Here is a 20375-nt window from a genome sequence, read left to right as displayed (position 1 = left end):
CTTATCCTTTCACATATGAGGTTTAAATAATTCTAATGACTTCTGTTGTAAATTAGAATTTTTACGTTTACAAGTAGTTAGTTTAATAGACTTACCTTCTAAATTGTTGTTTTTTAACATTTATTCTTAAGTAAAAGTTTTTTTATCTTTTAATAATTAAGTAATTATCAAATCAAGCTAGGATAAAATTAGCTAATTTTTTAATTTTATTAGTTTCGCAACTGATTTGAAATATTTTGACTTTTTTTGTTACTTTTGCTCCACTACGTTAAAACTTTCAGAAAATAGTTTTTTATGAATTTTTTTATGCTTTAAAAAGTTTTCCTGTGCAGTTTTAATAACAACAAACCAGATAATTTAGTGTACAAAAACATTGAAAGCTTCTATGGTTAGTGATCGTAAAAAGTTATCAAGATAACTTGATTATAAATAAAAGAATATTTTAAATATATTTTGAATAAAATGTTTACTAAAATTTCACAAACACTTTTGTTTTATACCTTATTTCTATTTATTAATTTAAGAAAAATTTGTTAGTTTTAAATTTTATATGTGTTTGAAAATTGATAACATATTTTTGTTTGTTCAAACTTTTAAAATAAAAACTTATTGAAAAAATTAAAACTTTGTCGACAATAACTATTATAAAGTTTTATTTGAAATAATAGTTATTAAATTATCAACATTTTTTTTTGCTCAGTGATAAAAACTGAGTGTTTTTTTATATTCATTAAAACTTTAAACAGTTTATTTCATACAATTCTATTTTAAATAACTTTCTATGAAATTGAATCAGCTGTTAAAATTTAGTTTAAATTAAATTAAGGAAAAAGTTTCTAAACTTAATCTTGTCTAAACTCATCGTACTGTTTTTATTTTGTTTAAATAAACTATTTTAGCATAACATTTTCAAATTAACAGTATTTTTTTTAACTGATCTATAAATATATAAATAAAATGTTGATTTTAAACTTTTACTAACTATTTATTTAGATTAACTTCAAGTTCTATTGTTTGTGCTATCTATGTTAGAACAAATTCTTATAAGTAATAGTTTGTTTAACTTGAGCATGCTTAAATATAAACCAATCAATGTTAAAACATATTGTTTGTTCAAAAAATTTTTAGTGTTCGCAAAAAGACATCTTGTATTGATTATCTTTATCCAACAGCAGCATATAACGGACAACGTTTTTTTTTAAGTTGCAAAAGAAATAAACATAAACTATTAAGAGCTTGCAAAATTAAACCAAAACTATTAATGTTTTAAATGTGAATGGTAATAAAATATACATTATGCAGTCAAAGTAATTTTTCGAAATTATTTCTAAAAGTCAATATCTATGTTATTGTTCTGATGAAACGCTTAATACGTAGAAACTATAGTAAACAAGTCGAAGACTAGTTATTTGTTTGTATTTTAATATGTTAAAAGGTTACATTTTTTTTATAAACAAGTTAAGTGGTAATGACAATTTTTCTTAGAAAAAGCTATAACATTTAAAAAAGTACTTCATTGAAATTTTTAACCTTTTTTTTTTCTCCATAACGATTTTGTTGTTTTACAACTATTTTTACTTTTTTTTATTTTAGTTTTATTAGTTTTAAATAAAAAAGTTATTTTTATTTAACAAAAAAATCTACAAATTTATTAGTAAACGTTATATTGCCTAAAGTACTTTCAAAATCTTCTTCAGTAGACAATTAGAACTGATTTTTTTTGTTAAATAAAAATAACTTTTTTATTTAAAACGATCGATAAAGGCAAAAAAATCACAAAGAACTTCACACAACCAAGGGAAGATTTGAGACACTTAAAACTAAAATATTCTTACTGTAGTTTTATTAGTTAAATTTCAAATAAATTTTTCAATATTAATAACTTTTAGTTTAAATATGTCTATTAATTTTGTTTTATTATTGTTTTGTTTAAATATGTTTTTTATTTAAAGTATTACTTTTATTTTAAGATTATTATTTATTTTATGCTTGCATAATTAGCTAAAAAACAAGTATATTTATAACAAGTCTTTTTCTTGAATAAGGTTTTACTTAACAAATTACTCTATAAGTTGTTTAAATAGCGTCAAAAAAAAGCGCTCAAAAAGATTGGTCTAATGACCTAGTGTACAAAATAACCTTTCGGTTATCGAATCATACTCCACGGATAAAATTTAATGTCTCAAACCAGTCACCATTACATTTTTAGAACTATATCTATGAAGTCTGCCACTTGATTACAGCCATCTTTTGGGTAACTACAGGTGTAGAAGCATGTACTTGATTTAAAAAAAAAAACGGGCAGCAAATGGTCCTGTATTCTCAGTCAAATCCTGTCATGTTTTAAGAAAGTCTTAACATCGGACAACAACTGACGCAGAAATGGCTGCAAGCTAATCTATCATGCTTAAAAGCTCTTGCTTACTTAAGTTTACTACGTGTGCATGTCTCTTTAGAATAGCAGTTTAAGATTGAGGATAGTAATTAGTAATGGTATATAATAGTATGTATTTATAAGTATTTTCAAGTCTTAGGGTAGCAATCAGTAGTTATAAGTATTTTTAAGTGTTAAGTATTTTTTAGATTTTTATAATTAATTTAAAGTATAAGTAAGTATTAATTATTTCTAAGTATTTATAGATATTTTTGTTTACTTGGATAGTAATTAGTTTTTAAGTATTTTTTAATATTTTTATGTATTATGATAGTAATTAGTATTTTTACGTATTTTTAAGTACAGATAGTTATAAGCATTTTTAAGTTTTAGAAAAATAATTAAGTTATTTTATTCATATCCTGAACAATGAAGTTAAATTGTACCTAAGTGGTGTACGACTTAATAATAGAAAAATTCCTTCGTACACCAGATCTTTTGACCAAATGTTTTGAGCTTCTTTTGTCGTTCAATAAACAATATATGTTCAATTAATAAAATTAGCTAAAAATCTATATTCAAAAAGTTTAGTTACTCATCAAAACTTTTGACGACAATATACTAAATTATAATTATTATAGTCTTTAGTCCAGGGGTAGGCAGCCTTATACTAACTACATGCTAGATTTTGTTTAAAAAGTTTTTTGCGAGTGCTAATAACTTTTAAATCAATATAAACTAAAAAAAAAAAGCACTGAGTTCATATTGAAATTATCGTTTAATAAACTCTACTGTTTTCTAACAGTTAAGTCAGGAACATATTAAGTTGAGAAAGAAAACTATAAGCAATTTTTCGTTAGTTTTATTTTTTGAACAGTTGTCAAAATATACGTTTGAGTCAAATAAATATTGAATACACAACAAAAAAAAAAGTTTTTTATCAAAAGGGCAGAAAAATTCTAGCAAAAGAAAGTGAAACAAAAATCTACTTGTTTTTCTAATTTACTAAAAGCTTAAAATCCTCAACTCATGACTTCTAAAGAGTTGTTAAAAAATTTTTTTTCGACTATGGTATATTATAACTAAAACTGTGACTTTTATCCGAAATTTTAAAGAAAAACCAAATTAATCAATTAAATATTACAAATTTAGTTTAGCTAAAAAGTGCACTGCTTTCTTTTATTTGAATTCCGGTATGCACATGTGCGAATTTTTAACAAGTGGTATGTAATAAATTAGTTAAATGTTTTGTCTATACTCATTTATTTGTGTAAGTTACCTGTGCTATACAGTTTGAGGTTAATAAATCAAAAAGTTAGCATATTTTAATATATAACCAACATTTTTTTGATATAAAAAACTATTCTTTGTATGACTTTAATTTATGTGCAAACAATTTGTGGTAATCTTTAAACGTGTGTACAAATTCAAATTATATAAGCAGTTTATTAGCTATTTAAAAACAATATCAGTAAGAAGTAAAGTTTGTCGCGATGTTTTACTTTTATTTACGTAAACTAAAATCTAAAAGTTATAACATTTTTTTTACATAAGATGTACTTTTAATTTCTTAGGTAATCTTTAACAAAATCATCAAAAGACTTTAAAAAAATATAAAAAAAATTGAAATTTGTTATCAAGGTGATACTGATGGTAATTAAACCAAAAACAAAGACACAAAAGATTTTTATGATCAATATCTATTTAAACATAATCCCTAACAGATACAGGCTTGTTTGGAGGATTGTAAGTATAAACAGCAGTATCTTCCTCTTCTTTACCACAAGAAGTGCACGTTACAAGTGAACCAGCAATAATGTTTACGACAGATGCAGCCCATCCAACGAACAATGCTTCGCCAAATATAAATCTGTATAGAAATCCACTTAAGTGTTTTAATTTCTAACTTTAAGTAAAAATTTTCGTTTCTTTATAAATTTTATGTTTTAATTACAAACAAATTTTATTTAAGTTTTAATAATTTTGTTTTGTTTTTAATCCCTTAGTTTTAGATTTAGTTTAAACTTAGTTTTTTTAAAGTTTTTATTTTTCGTAGTTACTCAATAATTTATTTATATATAAATACTAATTAATAAGTGATTTTTTATCAAAATATAATAATTTGTTAATAATTATTGGTGTACTCATTTATTTATTTTATGATAGTTTTTTGGATATTTGGCTGAAAATTTTTAATTACGTTAGACTCAAAAATATAAAACTTTTTTTTAATTGATAGGCGTAATATTAACACGGAGCGTCGTATTAAAACGGGACACGCTCAGTTCAAACTGCGCACAATTCCCACCCAGTTAAATACCACTCAAATCAACTCCCACCCGATAAATTTAAAGTAAAAAAGAAGAGAAAATAAAAATAAATAAACAAATAAACAACAATAAATAGTTAGAAAAATACCGACCAATGGTAAACGTAAGAGATAATAGTGATAGTATAAAAGTATAAAAAAATAAATAATATAATAAAATAAAAATGTTTTGTTCTCAAGATTTAATCGAGTGGGAACTGATAGGTTGGGAATTGACTCGGGTGAGAATTGTGTGGGTGGGAATTATGCGTGGCCGGGAATTTAAAGCATGGGAACTTCGAAATAATCTCTTAAGAAATTTGTAAAAAGGTGATGCTACATGCAAAAGATCAATTTAAGAAAAAAGAGGCTTTATTCAAAAGTGACTTATTTCTCTTCCAATTAAATACAGTTGTTTTCTGGATTTAACAATTTTTATAACCACTTAAGCATTTAAAAGCTTTTTGAAACTAATAGTTGCTATGAGTTAAATACCTACAACAAAATATCTTAAACAATGTTTATTATTTCAAAGTACAGTAGATACGATACATTGATAAGGTATCTTGAACTACCTTGAGCCCCGTACTCTACGTTAAATGCGTACTTCACAGTTTTAAACAAAATTTACCCTTTTCATACCAAATATTAGCTAATATCCACTAATTTTTGGTTAAAATATGGTCTGTTTTAAATTGTTTTACATTTATAACAATTGCCTAATTAATACAGTTTTTTTAATTTAGGTAAACTTAAATTCATGAAATTAAGATCAATTTTTGTTCATTAATTTTTATTAACTTAAAATATATCAAGTTTTTTAATATTTTCAAAAATATTTTTAATTTTACTAGTTTTCAAGATTGAGTGAATGTCTAAAAGTTATGTCTTATTAATTTTTAAAATACAATACGTAAAAAATATACATAATAGAATTAAACAAAATGTATTAAGAGTTAGTATTTTCCAACGAAACCATATTAAAACTTTAGTTTTACTTTAATATGATATGTATTGTACTATGTATGTATAATACATAAAACTTTGTTCATAAAATTATATTAAAGTATATTATGTTTTAAATATTTTAAAACTAAAGTTTTTGCTTTGCTCAAATGTATAGTTATTGAGAACTTTAATGTTAAAGCTTTAATATCTAAATGAATTTAAATTATAAAAAAACAAAAGTTTTAAAAGCATGTCTAAGTTCGACAACAGACATACAGTTTCATAAAGTATAAAGTGTGTTTTAGAAAATATAAGGTTTATTTTTAATAGTTTATTTTTTGTAGTCTTTAACTTTTTTTAAACATCTTAAACCTTTTAGTTGTCGTGCTGCTAGATGATAAAATCAACATTGAATCAGTTTCGTGTTGTCGTCTTATATCGTTAGCATACCAACAAGTAGCAATTAGTAGAAATAATGCACTTACAAGCGTCAAAATTCCAGCTATTAATCTCATTCTACTCTGTTTGTTTTAAAATAATTTGTGTAAAAAATTATTTTTAGCTTCAAATACACTAATAAATAAACTTCAAGTACTTTTTATTTATTTTAGTTTATATCAAAAATGTTAATTACAAAATTAAACTTGTCATTATTAACTTATTATTATTAAACTTAACATTAAAACATAAAAGTTTCAGGTTCACAACTGGTTTAAAAAAGTTATTCTACTATACTATTCTATTGAACCTATAATTGTATGATTATCTATAACAGTAATAAAATCTATTCGTCAGATACATGAAAAAATACATTTGTTAGGTCATTTAAAACATTTTACTATTTTACAAACGTATATACAATTAACTAATTTTACTTTATTAGTTTAAGTTATATAAAACTTTTGATCTTAGTTATTTAGTTTTCTAACATAGTGAAAAGAATAAGTCTGTAATCTTTTAAAACTAAACTGAAACAAAAACAACAACATTTTATAAAATTTTAGTAGTAACAATGATATACGAATGAACTACAATGAGCTTTTTTAAATTTATAAATTTAATTATTCACCGAATTGCGGAAATTCAAAAATATAAATCAGTATAAACAAAACAATAAAAACAACAGAACAAAACATAACAACTACTAATCACCATATTGATGCAAAGTCTACAAAAATTAAAAATTAAAAACAATAGTATTAATGTAAGAAATTTTTTATATAATAAATAAGTACTATTATGGTTTGCATAAATATAATTTATTTTTGAAAAAATAAGGTGTTACATAAAAGTTTTACTATTAAAGTATTAACTACTTTTAGTATTGTAGATGGGTTATTGAAAAAAACAATTAAATTAACTTATTTGATAGTTAACTTTAGTTTTCTTCCGGGCATATTTTAGTTAATGCACTCTATGTAAAAAAAATCTTAAGAATGTTTCTTTTTTTTCATACAGACAATTAAACTTTGTTTTTTTATTAATTTATTGGATATAGCCGAGTCCTAATTAAAAAGTATACATCCGGATCCGCTTGAATCGAAATATTTGCAAAGTTAGCAAAGGATTTGTCTCCATAAGGCATTTAAACAAAACTATACTAATATTAACAAATCTAACTATTCATAAATATAAATTTAAGCGTTAGTTAACAAAGGATCCTAGCGAAACAAGTTCACTGGAATATATAATAATAACAAATTATACAGTATCATTTCTTTATTACACTAACACATGTTTCTGTGTAATAACAAGTTACCACACTTCAACGGAGCTCTGTAAAAAATAAATACTTTAAGGAAAGAATAGAAGCTAAAGTAATCTAAATGTTAATCTATTATTAGCTATTAACCTATAAAAAACTATAGCAATTATTTTTTTTCTTTTACTTTTAATAGACACATGTATACTCCTACTTTATCTTCTACACTTTTCTTACAGTATTTAATTTTTTACAGAGCTCCGTTGAAGTGTGGTAACTTGTTATTACACAGAAACATGTGTTAGTGTAATAAAGATAGGGTACTGTATAATTTGTTACTATTAATTATTAAAAAATCTAGCAGTTTAGTTAGCATCATATTCTCGAACAACTTTATATAAAAAAAGTATTGCTAAAGATTTTAAAAAGTTCTTTAAAAAGTAAGATTTAACATGTAAATATTTAGTATTGACTTTTTTAATTTAGATCTTTCTTTGCGGCTTGATACTTCAATATACTTTTAAAGCATAGATTTTAAACGTGTAATTCATTTATTTTCAGCTTTTTTTATACAAAAGTTTGTAACGAGCGTGAACTTAGCTTGAGAGCGTTTTTTAGGAATTTTATAAAAATGTCTGACTTAAGACCCAATTATTTTCCTTATCTTAATAGCTAATTGAAATTTGTTTTTTAATTCTAGAGAACGGTCCTTTGTCTTTAATTTAAAAAACTCCATTGAACTAAGGTTTGATTTTTTGAGTGGGGCCCATTTAAAAATTTTGTGTTTTTTCTACTTTTTTATTTGTAGAACCTTTTATCCAAAAATAAAAAATAAAAAAATTATTTAAACATACTTATTAAAATAGGTTTAATTATGTTGTGAAATATTTTTTTAATTTTTTTTTTCATTTTTTTTTATACCATAAGCCTAAATAAATTTTTCAGAAAAATTCCAATTTTGCACGAATTTCGTTTTTTAGATAAACGTCCTTTTATGCAAAAATTAAATAACTTTTTAATATTTTTTGTTTTTAACAGATTTGTATAGTTATGTTTTTTATGATGTTGTGATATTTTTTTCCCAGATTATTATTGCTTTTAAAATATATGACCCATACAAGTTTTACCTAAATTTTTAGCAACGCTATTTTAGGGGTCAAGTGCTAAGAGTTTAGGTAAAACTTGTATGGGTCATATATTTCAAAAGCAATAAAAAACTGGGAAAAAAATATCACAACACGATAAAACATAACTATACAAATCTGTTAAAAATAAAAAGCATAACTTTTTTTTTTTTTTGCATAAAAGGTTGTATATCTGAAAAACGAAATTCGTCCAAAATTGGAATTTTTCTGAAAAAGTTTAAAGAATGATAATAAAGATATTAAAAAAAAATGAAATAAAAGATTGAAAAAAAAAAGTTCACAACATCATTAAACTTATTTTAATAAGTATGTTTAAACAAAAAATTATGAATTATTTTTTTTTTGGATAAAAGGTTGTATAAATAAAAAAGTAGAAAAAAACACAAATTTTTTTAATGGGCCCCACTCAAAAAGTCAAACCCCAATTCAATGGATTTTCTTTAATTAAAGACATAGGACCGTTCTCGAGAATAAAAAAAAAAAGTTTTTAATTAGCTATTAAGATAAGAAAAATAGTTGGGTCTTAAGTTGGACATTTTTACAAAATTCCTAAAAAACTCTCTCAAGCTAAGTTCACGCTCGTAAGTTTGTATAGAATAAAAGCTGTGTCATGCATTGGTAATGCATACCTATTATTAAGTTTTGAATATCAAAATAAAATGGTACGGCCAATCATAGTCAACAAATTGCTAATTGCAAATCACTTAAACTATGTATAAAACTGCATTATCATTATGCAACTTAGGGATAAATAAACTCATTGTTTTTAAAAACTGGCTTACATTTACTTCAGTGTTGTCAGTTCACAAGGTGTGTATTTGGCTTTGAGTAGTGAAATCAGTTCACTTACAGCTAATTTGGTTTAAATTTGTTGCTTATTGGAAAAGAAACTCGGTAATTGGCTTTGAGTAGTGAAATTTAAACTCAGCAGTTAGTTTCCAGTTCAAAATAACATATTTAACTGCTGATTTATACAATTTAATTAGGGCTGATACTAATTTAAACTATTTACTGCTAAGTTTTTACATTCAACTAACTTGCCAGTTTTCTAGATTTGCATTTAATTGTATTGATTTTAAAGTTTAATATACTCATTAATTTACATTGCCTTGTCTTGATTTTTATCATTAATTGACTCAAAAGTATACCTTAAATGGACCCTAGTTATAAACCTCCCTCTAATCTAGATGTAGCAAATCTACCCTCTAGAAAACTTTCCCCACGGTTTGTAATGGCCACTTATGTGTCCAATGCTACGGGACACTCCCCCGTAAATTACATGGCATCCTTGGCCCACACGAAGAGCTGACCTTCATTGACAGCCAAATATAAGTTAAGGGTAAAATGAGCTAAATTTGAGTCAGTCAGGAATGCCTGTTGTAAAAAATATTTATAAAGAAGTGCCAACAAATGAAATGTCTGCAATATAACATGAGATTGAACTTCAACAAAGGCATCTTAAACAGTTAATAGAGCAACAGACTATATTGGATACACTAACATAAAATTGGGAATTAAGAGTGAGTATAATAGTAATTTGAACAGTAACTCATTAAACACTGTAAAATGGAATGTGGAATGTCCACCAGTTTATGGGCAAATTAAGTCAAACAAGCATTATATGAACCAGAAAATTCCTGAGCCAAAGAATAATAAAAAAAAGACGAAACAAATGAACCAAGAGACGAGCTCAATTTTTCTGAAGAGTCATGTGTAACGATAATGACATTCACAACCAAAACAACAAGTATAAAATATCAACTGCAATATGGCCTGCAAAAGACATCAAAAACTATTGGACTGTAACTGAGGGGAAGAACTAACCATATGAATCTTTAAAAGAGTTTTTACTCCCCAAAGATGGCCATTTTAGGAGAGTATTTAGGCCGATTCCGAAATGGACATCAGTGAGTGGTCTAGAATTGGACATTGAGGTAAAAAAGGGAGAACGAGCTCAAAAAAGGTAGTAACCTTACTAAGTTCCTTACTTTAGTTTACTTACATTTAGCACCAAAAAAGTTAAAAACTAAAATGAGAATAAAATCGTGCCTAGATGTAGAAAATTTCAAGATTTGCTGTAAAAACATTTGTGATGTTAAACAACAGCAAGAAAGGGACGAGGGTAATAACTTTAATTATTGGGGAAGCATTTCGAAGGTTTTTATGGCAAAAAAAGAGAAATAATCAATATAGATACTATCAAACAAATACCCAAAATCATGATTATGAGCATAGAATGCATCATGCTAATGTAAAGCATAATCATAACAATGGTAATTACAATAAATTCAACAATGATGACAAAGTCAATAAAACTTTAGGTGATTCATCGCATAGAAAAATCTTCCCAGCACATCAAAGCTAAAAAGAAAAAACGTTTAATGGTAATCGACCTAAGGATTGTAACATGGCTGATACATTTGAACCTTATGAGCCAAAAAGCTTACCCCTATCTTCAACAAATTGAGAGGGGTAGAAGATGAGTGGATCATACCTCTTACTAAGCCTGTTGATCAAAAGGTCACAGAACTACACATTGAAAACCAGTCAATTATATCACCAGAAAAAAAAAAGTGGTGTGTTTTTCTAGCTACCAAATTCCATCTGGTGAAATTAAAGGTTGTATAAAGGTGTCAGAAAAAAACCAAGCGAAAGTTTATAGCCACAAAGAAAACAATGGCTTTAGTCAAGTAATTTATTTCAATATTCACAAAGACTATGGTTTTATTCATTGTGACAATCGGTAGAATGATATTTTTTTCACTAGTCTGCCATTATGAAAAAGTACAAAAGTTCCTGAAGTCTATGACATATGGTAATGTAGTTAATTTTGATATGGTGTTAGGTAGAAAAATTTGCCTGAAGCTGCAAACATAATAGCTTCCAAAGGCAAATGTCTTCAACGGTATAAGTATAAAAAATTAAGCACAGACTTTTGGACAAGCAGTTTTTGTTATCATGCACAAGTACTTGACAAGCCTATTAGTTCGACATCGACCAAAGCTTTAAAGCCAAAAAATATTGTTCACCAAGCACAAGTATTTGGCAAGCATATTACTTCGACATCGAGCAAAGTCTTAAGGCCAAAAAATATTGATCAAGCACAAATATTTGGCAAGCCTATTAATTCGACATCGAGCAAAGTCTTAAGTAAAAAAATATTGATCAAGCACAAATACTTGGCAAGCATCTTAGTTCAACATTAATTATAAAAAGTTGGCTTACCTATCAAAAGCAGTTTAAGAAGCAGCAGAGGCACAGAAAAGTATTTAAACATAAGCAGAACCTTAAAATGTCAAGTAGAAAAATTAAAGGTTATGAACAAGACTCAGCTTATTATGATTTTTCAGAAGCCAGTGAATACAGTTATGAGCCTACTAACAAAAGTTTTTGCTTTTGACTTAGTAAAACTAAAGTCCACTGTTCTGGGTTACTTTAATAATGAGTATTGAAATGTTGTTACATTTATTCAAAACAAAAAAAAAACAGTAAGTAAGGAAAATATAATGCTTTGGTAATGCATCCCTAATATTAAGTTTTGAATATCAAAATAAAACTGTACGGCCAATCATAGTCAACAAATTGCTAACTGCAAATCACTTATATTTATGTATAAAACTGCAGTGTCATGATGCAACTTAAAGAAAAACAAATTCATTGTTTTTATAAACTGGCTTGCAGTCACTTCAGTGTTGTCAGTTCACAAGGTCTTTATTTGGCTTTGAGTAGTGAAATCAGTTCACTTATAGCTAATATGATTTGAACTTGTTGCTTATTGGAATACAAATTCTGTATTTGGATTTGAGTAGTGAAATCAGATCACTTACAGCTAGTTTGATTTGAATTAGTTGCTTGTTAGAACACAAGTTCTGTATTTGGATTTGAACAGCTAAATTGGAACTCATCAGTTAGTTTCCAGTTCAAAATTAAATAACATAACATTTCTAACTGCTGATTTCTACAAATTTAGTAGGGCTGATACTAGTTTAAACTATTAACTGCTAAGTTTTTTATATTTAACTAACTTGCGAGTTTGTACAATTTAATTAGGGCTGATACTAATTTAAACTGTTCACTGCTAAGTTCTTATATTTAACTAACTTGCCAATTTTCTAGATTTGTATCTAATTGTATTGATTTTAAAGTTTAATATATTCATTATTTTACATTGCCTTGTCTTGATTTTTCTTATTAGTTGACTCAAAAGTATACTTAACGTGGACCTTAGTTATAAACCTCCCTCTAGTCTAGATGTAGCAAAGCTACCTTCTAGAAAACTTTCCCTACGGTTAGCATGGTCACTATTGTGTCCACCACTACGGGGCACTCCCCCGTAAATTACAGTTGAAAACTAAAACAAGGTTTACACTAATGAATTATACCACTATTAAAGAAAACTCACTAACAAGTACAGAAGATAAGGAGTCAGTATTTAACTGTCTAAGAAACTTTTAATTTGTAGTTGTTCTATCTCCCTTTATAATAAAATACTCATTTAATTTTATCAAATTAGAAATTGTATTTAGAAAAACTAATTTTTGAATAATGTGGTTTGCTTAACTTACTTAATTAAGCATTTTGTTTTGCTATTTAAATCATTTGTGATTTATAAAATCTAAGGTTATTTGTTAATTTAGATTTTTTAAATAAAAGGATGAATAGTTTAAGCATAAAAATATATATTTTTCACGATGATTTAAAATTACTAATTTTTTATAGTTAAGTTTAGTCTAACTATTTTTTTATATTTTAAGTTAAACTAAAAAACACATTTAGATAAAACTTTAAAAAGAACTTATTTTTAATTTTATAATTATTAAAACAACAGATAAAAATATATTTAAATAGTATTTCTTTGTTATTTAAGTCTAAAATAGCTAAAATTTATGTTGCTTGCTTTTAAGTTCAACTTAATTTAACTTAATTATAAAAAAGCCATAAATTGTAAAAAAGATAATTTAGGTGAATTTAATAAATTTTGCGATTGAAAATCTGAAAGTTTATAAAGCAATAGTCTATGTAATAAAGTGACAAAACTGTACGATTACAATTTAGTATGGTTTAAAACTTTGTTTATTTTCAATTTAAATGATCATGCTTTTTTCGTTTTTAAAGTTTTTCACAGCAATCTTTAATTTATTTCAAAAATCAACTTAAGTTTATTCTTGTAGTTGTTAAGTTACTTACACATATATCCTTAACCCACTTTACCCTATTTTCGCATTTATACTTTTACCATATAGCTTGACTTCGTTTGAGGTAGATTAGACACAGTTGTCTATTAAATGGCATTGACAAAAAGACATGAAGTTTAGACACAGTTAAAATACTAAATTCTGTAAATTTGATCTTAACGTCTAAAACGGTAGTTTGTTTCCCCTGGTTTATATAAAATTATTAATTAAAAAAGTTTGTTAATTTAAACTCTGAAAGTTATCAAACTTAATATCTATTCAAAGATGCAAAACATAGTATACCTGTATCAAAAAAATAAAATTGGAATGTTTTTGTTTTTAATCATTAAAAATATTGTTTATTCAAAAATGCAATTCAACTTGAATAAACAATTAATTAAACCGGGTATTACCCACTTACTAAGAAATTTTGTTTAGTTATTTTGTTTTGTAACCATTGTGCTTAGTTGTGTATACTTTTTATATAAACTCTAATTATTATTTAGTTAGTGTAATGCTTTTTTAGTTAGTATAATTGTTACACTATACTTGTTATAACAATTTGTACTTTTAGTTCTGATACATTTTTACTTATTTATTTAAGTTTTTAATTTCAAAATGACTAATGTACAGTACATCGAAACCGGTATTTTTCACAAGTTGTGTAAAACAAAAAGAGAATACTTTACAAAGTTTTAAGAAATTTTGTTTAGAAAAGTTCTTCATACATTGCAGAATGAATACATAGGTCGTACATACGAGCATATTATGGGCAAATTTATAAATTTTTCAAAAAACATAAAACTTTAATGTCAATTATTTTCCTTATCTTAAAAGCTATCTAAAAAATTTTTTTTTTATCTTAGAGAACGCACCTTTGTCTTTAATTTAAGAAAAAAAAAATTTGGTTTGGGGTTTGAATTATTTCATGGGATCCCTCCAAAAGTAAAGATTTTTTTTTTGTTTTTTCTATTAAAATTGCTTTATAACCAAAAATATTTTTTTTTTTTCATTTTTTTTTTCATTTCCCTTAGTTTGCATGTTATTTAAACTCTTAAATAGCTATTTTATAAATAATGTTAATATCTTTTACGATTTGGCCCCAAAACAAAATCATGTATATTACACTGTCATTTGCCTTGGCCATTTCCTAGATAAAAAATTGATAAAAGGAAAAAAACAATTAATAAGAATGTGAATTACAACAAATGTAATTAAATTATTATAGTTTAATTAAATTTGTTGTAATTTACATTCTTATTAATTGTTTTTACATCTCAAAGACTTTATTTTAGTCGAGAACATCATGTAACAAAATGGTATACTGACAATTCCCACCCGCGATCATTTCTCACTTGAACAAATCCCATCCGCACACAATTCCCACCCAGTTTTTTTTATTTTAAATTATTCCTTTATTTTTTCACATTTTTGTTTTACTTTTTTTTTTTTTATTACCACTTTAACCCTTTACCCTTGGTCGGTAAGCGGTTCTCCGATTTGATCGCTGGTTAGAAATGAACGGTTGCCAACAAAAATGCTTAAAAAGTTTGTTTTTAATGGCAATGCCAAAATATAATACTTTATAAAAAAAAAAAAAGTTATTATATTATAAAAAATAATACGCTATTAAGTCTAATAAATTTAATTCAAGATTAAAAAAAAACTTTGTACTTTAATAGTAATAAGAACATGGCTTGGTTAGCTTTAAATTATGATTTTTATAATAAGGCAGAATTTTTTTTTCGATTAACTAATTAAACTTTTTTTTTTCAGTTTATATGACTTTATATCCAAACTTGTTTTTAAGCAATCTAGTTTTAAACTTTTATTTGCAAAATTACAAGCAATAGCTACCTAAGCTTAAAAAAATTTTTCTCAAGTTTTCTCAATCCTATTTTTGGATAAAATAAATTCAAGCTAACTTAAAAAAGAACTATTTTAAGTTTCCATTAAGACTATGTAGTTTTGTAGTTTTTACTGTTATAATTAAACCCAGTTTAAATGTTATATTAATATACAAATTTGTAAAATCAAAAAAGTATTAGTTTTTTATTAAATTACAAACTTTAGTAGCAGCTTCACTAATAGCAGGTATGCAGTCCAATCCAACTATACCAAGAATAAACCCGATTACTCCACAAGCTACTGACCCTATAGCAAGTAGTCGACCTAGTTTAGGTTTTGATTAAATTAGTTGTCAAGCTTTTCAAAATTACTCTAATTCAATTTTTCTTAAATAGTTGTTTTATAATTTACCTTTCTTGTTTAAACTGTTTTAATTTCTCAACAATCTAATAGTTTGTATATTAACACAGATAGTTATTATACAAATGTTTCTGTAACATGTAGCCGTTTTAAAACAAATTAGAATAAAATTATTACATTACTTCAGTATAGATAAACACATCAAAAAAAAAAAACTATATGTTTAAAGTAGTGTTTGGCCGGATCCGGAACTAAATTTTAAATCAAGACCCGGCCGGATCTGAATGCTTCAATTACTTTCAATTTCACAAGAATACCTAGTAAACATTTAAAAACTTTGCTGGAATATTTAGTGTTAGTTTACAACTCCACGCGAAATGCCTAAGGCCTTTTTGTTTTGTTGTTTATTAAAAACTCAAAAATACTTAGTGTAGTACTTTTTCTTTTTGATTCATTTCTAAAAATTTGTGATCTTCCTGATCTACAAAACTAAGATACAACCGCTTCCACATGCGGATCCCAAAAACTGGGTCTTATAGATCACTAACATAAAGATGCAGCTTCTATTTAAAGCTTTATATTAAACTTTAGGTATAAATGTTTGAAACTAACTTTTGTACCCAGTTACTTTAAAAATTACAGGTGGATAGTTTGATAATTGTTAAAAATTCGATAGTTCAGTTTGATGATCATGAGTTTTAGTATAAAACATTCTTCTAGTATTTAGAAGTTTTATTTGTGTTTTATATCTTAGTTATAGTTGTTTTAAACACATCTCACCAGTCGTCACGTACGACTTAAAAATAGTTTTTTGGAGTCTTTTTTTGTACCCCTTTAAAAGAGATATAAACAAAAGAAAGTTTTGATTTCCTTTGAAAACGTTTTGAACTAAAACATTCACATATGAAAATAAATTTATTGTGTTTTTGAACTACTTTTTTAAACTTTGAATGTTAAGTTTGTAAATGTAAGAACTTGAAGAAAAATAGAACGGGCATGTTGTGAACACCTATGCAGTAGATTTAAGTTTTAAATTTTTATGATATCATTATCAGTTTATAATAAATGAGAGTCACTTCGGAAAAAGCAATCCTACCCTGACGATTTTCAATTTAAAGTTAGTATGTGTAAATAAGTTTATTTCTAGACCATTTATAAACTACATACAGCAACTTTGATTAAAATTGGTTTATCATGTTCCTAAAGTTGATTTACTTTAATTTATTGGTGAAAATAACTTATTTGTAGCGTTATTTAGTTTATATATTTTTATTTAAACTTTCATATAGTTTTTAAAAATGTTATTTGAAAACAGTTTGATATTATACTATTTAGTATAATGTTTTCTTTTTTATACTTATTTTTTTTTTTTGTGCTTTAAGTTTTGGTTCTTATAGTTCATTAAAAACTTACCATGTCATTTTAACCAATAGTTCACGACTTTACTAAATTAATAAATATTTAAATGTTTTTTCTGAACTTGGTATCTAAGTAAAAGTAAATATTGCTTTGTGTTTTAAAGATGTTATAAAACTACTAGTGCAAAAACCGTTTAAATTTATTATTAAGTAATTTTAACTTTATTAACTGAATAAAAATTTAAAACAACTTTATAAATAAATGTGTCTAAAAGTATAGAAATTTAGTACTTAAAGTTCAAAGACAAATTTTAAATGTCACTATAGTAGTGTTTATAAGTTGTAAATAGTTAAAATCATATTGAATTAATAAGTTTATTTTTATTTTTTATTAAATTTTTTACAATGAATAACTATGATTAGTATTGTTCTTATAATTAAAATAATACCTGTTTATGTGTATAATATAGTAAACAATATTTTAAAAAGTAAACTTTTTTTTTATCTTAATAAGTGTTCTTATAAAAGTAACTAAATTCATTTTTACAAAGCAAGTGAAACCTGTACTATCCCCCACATGAAAATTTCTAAAACCGCCCATGTATTCAAGTAGTATTTTTACGAATTTTTTGTAAATACTTATAAATAATTTTTTGTTATTATATTTATATTTCTTCTGATAAAGAACAGAAATTTGCATAAGCAAACAACTTGTGCATAAATTTTTAGCTCTATTTCTCTTTTTAATTATAATTTGGTGTTTACCGTACTAAAAAAATAAATTATTTTACTTAATAGTTTTCATTTCAGCATAAACAGAAACTTTTTAAAGTAGTTGTTTAGTCAAAAAACTAGCACAGTCATAAGGTAGTTAACTTAAAAACATCGTACCTGCTTGTAGTTTGGCAGGTAAACCTAAAAAGAGGCGATCATAGTCATCACAGTCCCAGTTTCCTGCAGCAAATGTTGTACATTGTTTCCACAATCCTTTGATCTGTTGTTTTTTGCAGTTTTACTGGTATTTTGTTTGATGAATAGTAGTTTAGTACAGCTAGTTTGCTATTATTATTTCTAAAAGTTTTCTTGTATATTTTAATCTTAACGTAGTGTCCTTATTTCTAAAACGATGGTAAGAAATTTACTTTGATCGATTAATTAACAAACTAAAAAGTAGCAGGTATACATACTAAAAAACCTTATGCAAAATAAAAAAGTAGACTTATATAATTTTTTTGATTAATTGATATTTAACTGTATCTTTTTTAGAAAGTATTTAAACTGCTTTATTAAGTTATAATGTAAATTTAAGTCATTATTTTATAGTTTAATGTTTTTTTTTTAATATATAAAAACAATTAGCTTCATCAAACTACTTAAACTATTGTAAGACCAGTATAGTAATTTATTTAACAAATTTCAACTGTACATAAAGTGTATATTTTATGTAGGTATTTTTGTTATCTACAACTTTTACATTTTAAAAGCAAAACTAAAAACATAAAATAATCAAACGAAATTTACAATGAAGATGTTAATCACGGTTTTAAAAAACATAACAAACTTTTATCAAGTCTACTTACAGTCTGTATTGAATCTCTTGTTGTATCGAAAGGATCGTTTTTACTCCACTGTGGCATAGTTATACTAACCAACGTCAAAGCTAAACCTAATAACATCAGGCATAACGCAACGGTCTGCAATGACTGCGACATTATTATTTATGTTTTAATTTTAATTTTTTTAGGAATTACTGAAAATATTATTATGGAATTAATGAAAATATTATAAATTATTCCATACTTGAGCACAACAGTACTATAATAAATCGATTATTGCAACAGTTTTTCAAACTTGATTTTGCTAATTTTTAGTGCGTAATTTATAGTTAAAGTCAATTACTGATCTCTATGATGATAAACTTACTTATTATTTCTCTCTAGGTTATAATTACTTTTTAACCACTTCATCATTAAAAGCTTTTAGAAACAGAAAAAAAAATTAACCGAGTAGTTTTTGTTAAATACTCTTTTCTTAATATCCGACATGTTATAGTTTGATAATTAGTACAATGGCGCCGTTTAATCAATAAATAATACATACTTTACAAAAAACTATCATCTAAAATTTTATTATTTTCAAAAGTTATAATCTTAATTTTTAAACTTACAGAGATTTAAAACTCTGGTTTTTTAACTTTAAAAAATATTTAGATATAGTAGCTTTGCACTTTTCCGAAATAAAAAGTGTTATTTTAATTTTCTTAAAATAGTAGTTTTTTACTTCTATTAGAATACATCAAAGTAATTTACACAAAGCATATAACAAGTTTTTTTAGATGATGGTAGTGAAAAAAAAAACTTTTAAAGTAATAAGTAGTTAGGTTCTGATAGATGGTATTTTTAGTTGTTTTCTTTTATAAGCTTTGTTTGTTTCCATTACATTATCAATTTAATGAAACGAAGTTTTTTGAATTGTTTTCTTTTGTTTCAGTAACCTCTGTTAAAAATACTAGAAGTTTTTGGTTTTCTTTAAGTTTTTAAATATAACTTCAGACAACAAAATAAACTTACTTCAGTTAAAAAAGTAAATGTTTTTGATGTATTGCTAAATATTCAAAAAAAAAATTGGTTTTTTGTAAAAAAGTTCTCATGAAACCATAAAACGCAAACATTTTTATAAACAAACTTTTAAATCCATCTGTATTCGTTTAAATTATTCATAGCTAAAATATATTATCAATGATGTTCTCACTTCATTGATATTTAAACAGGTAATTAGACAAGTTTTGTTAGATTGTTTTTTTTTTATTTTTTTTAAGTTTTTTTGTTAAGTTTTTATTATAAAACAACGTATAAAATCACAACTATAAATACTTTAAAATTTATACTACTATTTATTATCAATCTGCCTAATCTTAATTGTAATAAACTTTCAAAAAAAAATAACTAAAGAACAAATTTTTTTGCTAACTTTACTGTAATTTTGCTACCTTTTAGTATTAAATACTTTGAGTACAAATCTTAAGTATAATAAATGATAGTAAGCTATTTTTGTATAATAAAATATATAGAAATTAGTAGAAACTACATTAATATTTACTTTTTCAAATAATATGGTTTAGTTGTTTGACACTACCTTAAAACAACAAATCTTAAACT

The 20375-nt window shown here is 25.0% G+C and overlaps 1 protein-coding gene across 1 annotated transcript; it reads right to left on the bottom strand.

The window, feature by feature from the left end:
• Nucleotides 1-3858: 3858 nt before the first annotated feature.
• Nucleotides 3859-18963, bottom strand: LOC145835677 (claudin-1-like). Its single transcript, XM_082943368.1, has 5 exons — nt 18798-18963; nt 18109-18211; nt 15720-15823; nt 6003-6151; nt 3859-4244 (listed from the first exon to the last, which is right to left on the bottom strand). The coding sequence occupies exons 1-5, from the start codon at nt 18927-18929 to the stop codon at nt 4079-4081; spliced, it is 654 nt and encodes a 217-aa protein (XP_082799494.1). The 5' UTR covers nt 18930-18963; the 3' UTR covers nt 3859-4078.
• Nucleotides 18964-20375: the final 1412 nt, after the last annotated feature.

This window comes from Thalia democratica, chromosome 5 (genome assembly GCF_965202585.1).
Source record: "Thalia democratica chromosome 5, ktThaDemo2.hap1.1, whole genome shotgun sequence".
Taxonomy (NCBI): domain Eukaryota; kingdom Metazoa; phylum Chordata; class Thaliacea; order Salpida; family Salpidae; genus Thalia; species Thalia democratica.
Note: the sequence above shows the minus strand (reverse complement) of the source record. Positions and strands in the feature narration are given on the sequence as shown.

Excerpts from the sequence above, each read along its gene's own strand:
- LOC145835677 (XM_082943368.1), bottom strand. The coding sequence starts at position 18,929 with ATGTCGCAGTCATTGCAGACCGTTGCGTTATGCCTGATGTTATTAGGT. Across the intron at positions 18,212-18,797 it reads CAAGAGATTCAATACAGACT|ATCAAAGGATTGTGGAAACA; the intron begins GTAAGTAGACTT and ends AAAAAACAACAG. Across the intron at positions 6,152-15,719 it reads TTAGTGAAGCTGCTACTAAA|AGTAGAATGAGATTAATAGC; the intron begins GTTTGTAATTTA and ends TAAAACAAACAG.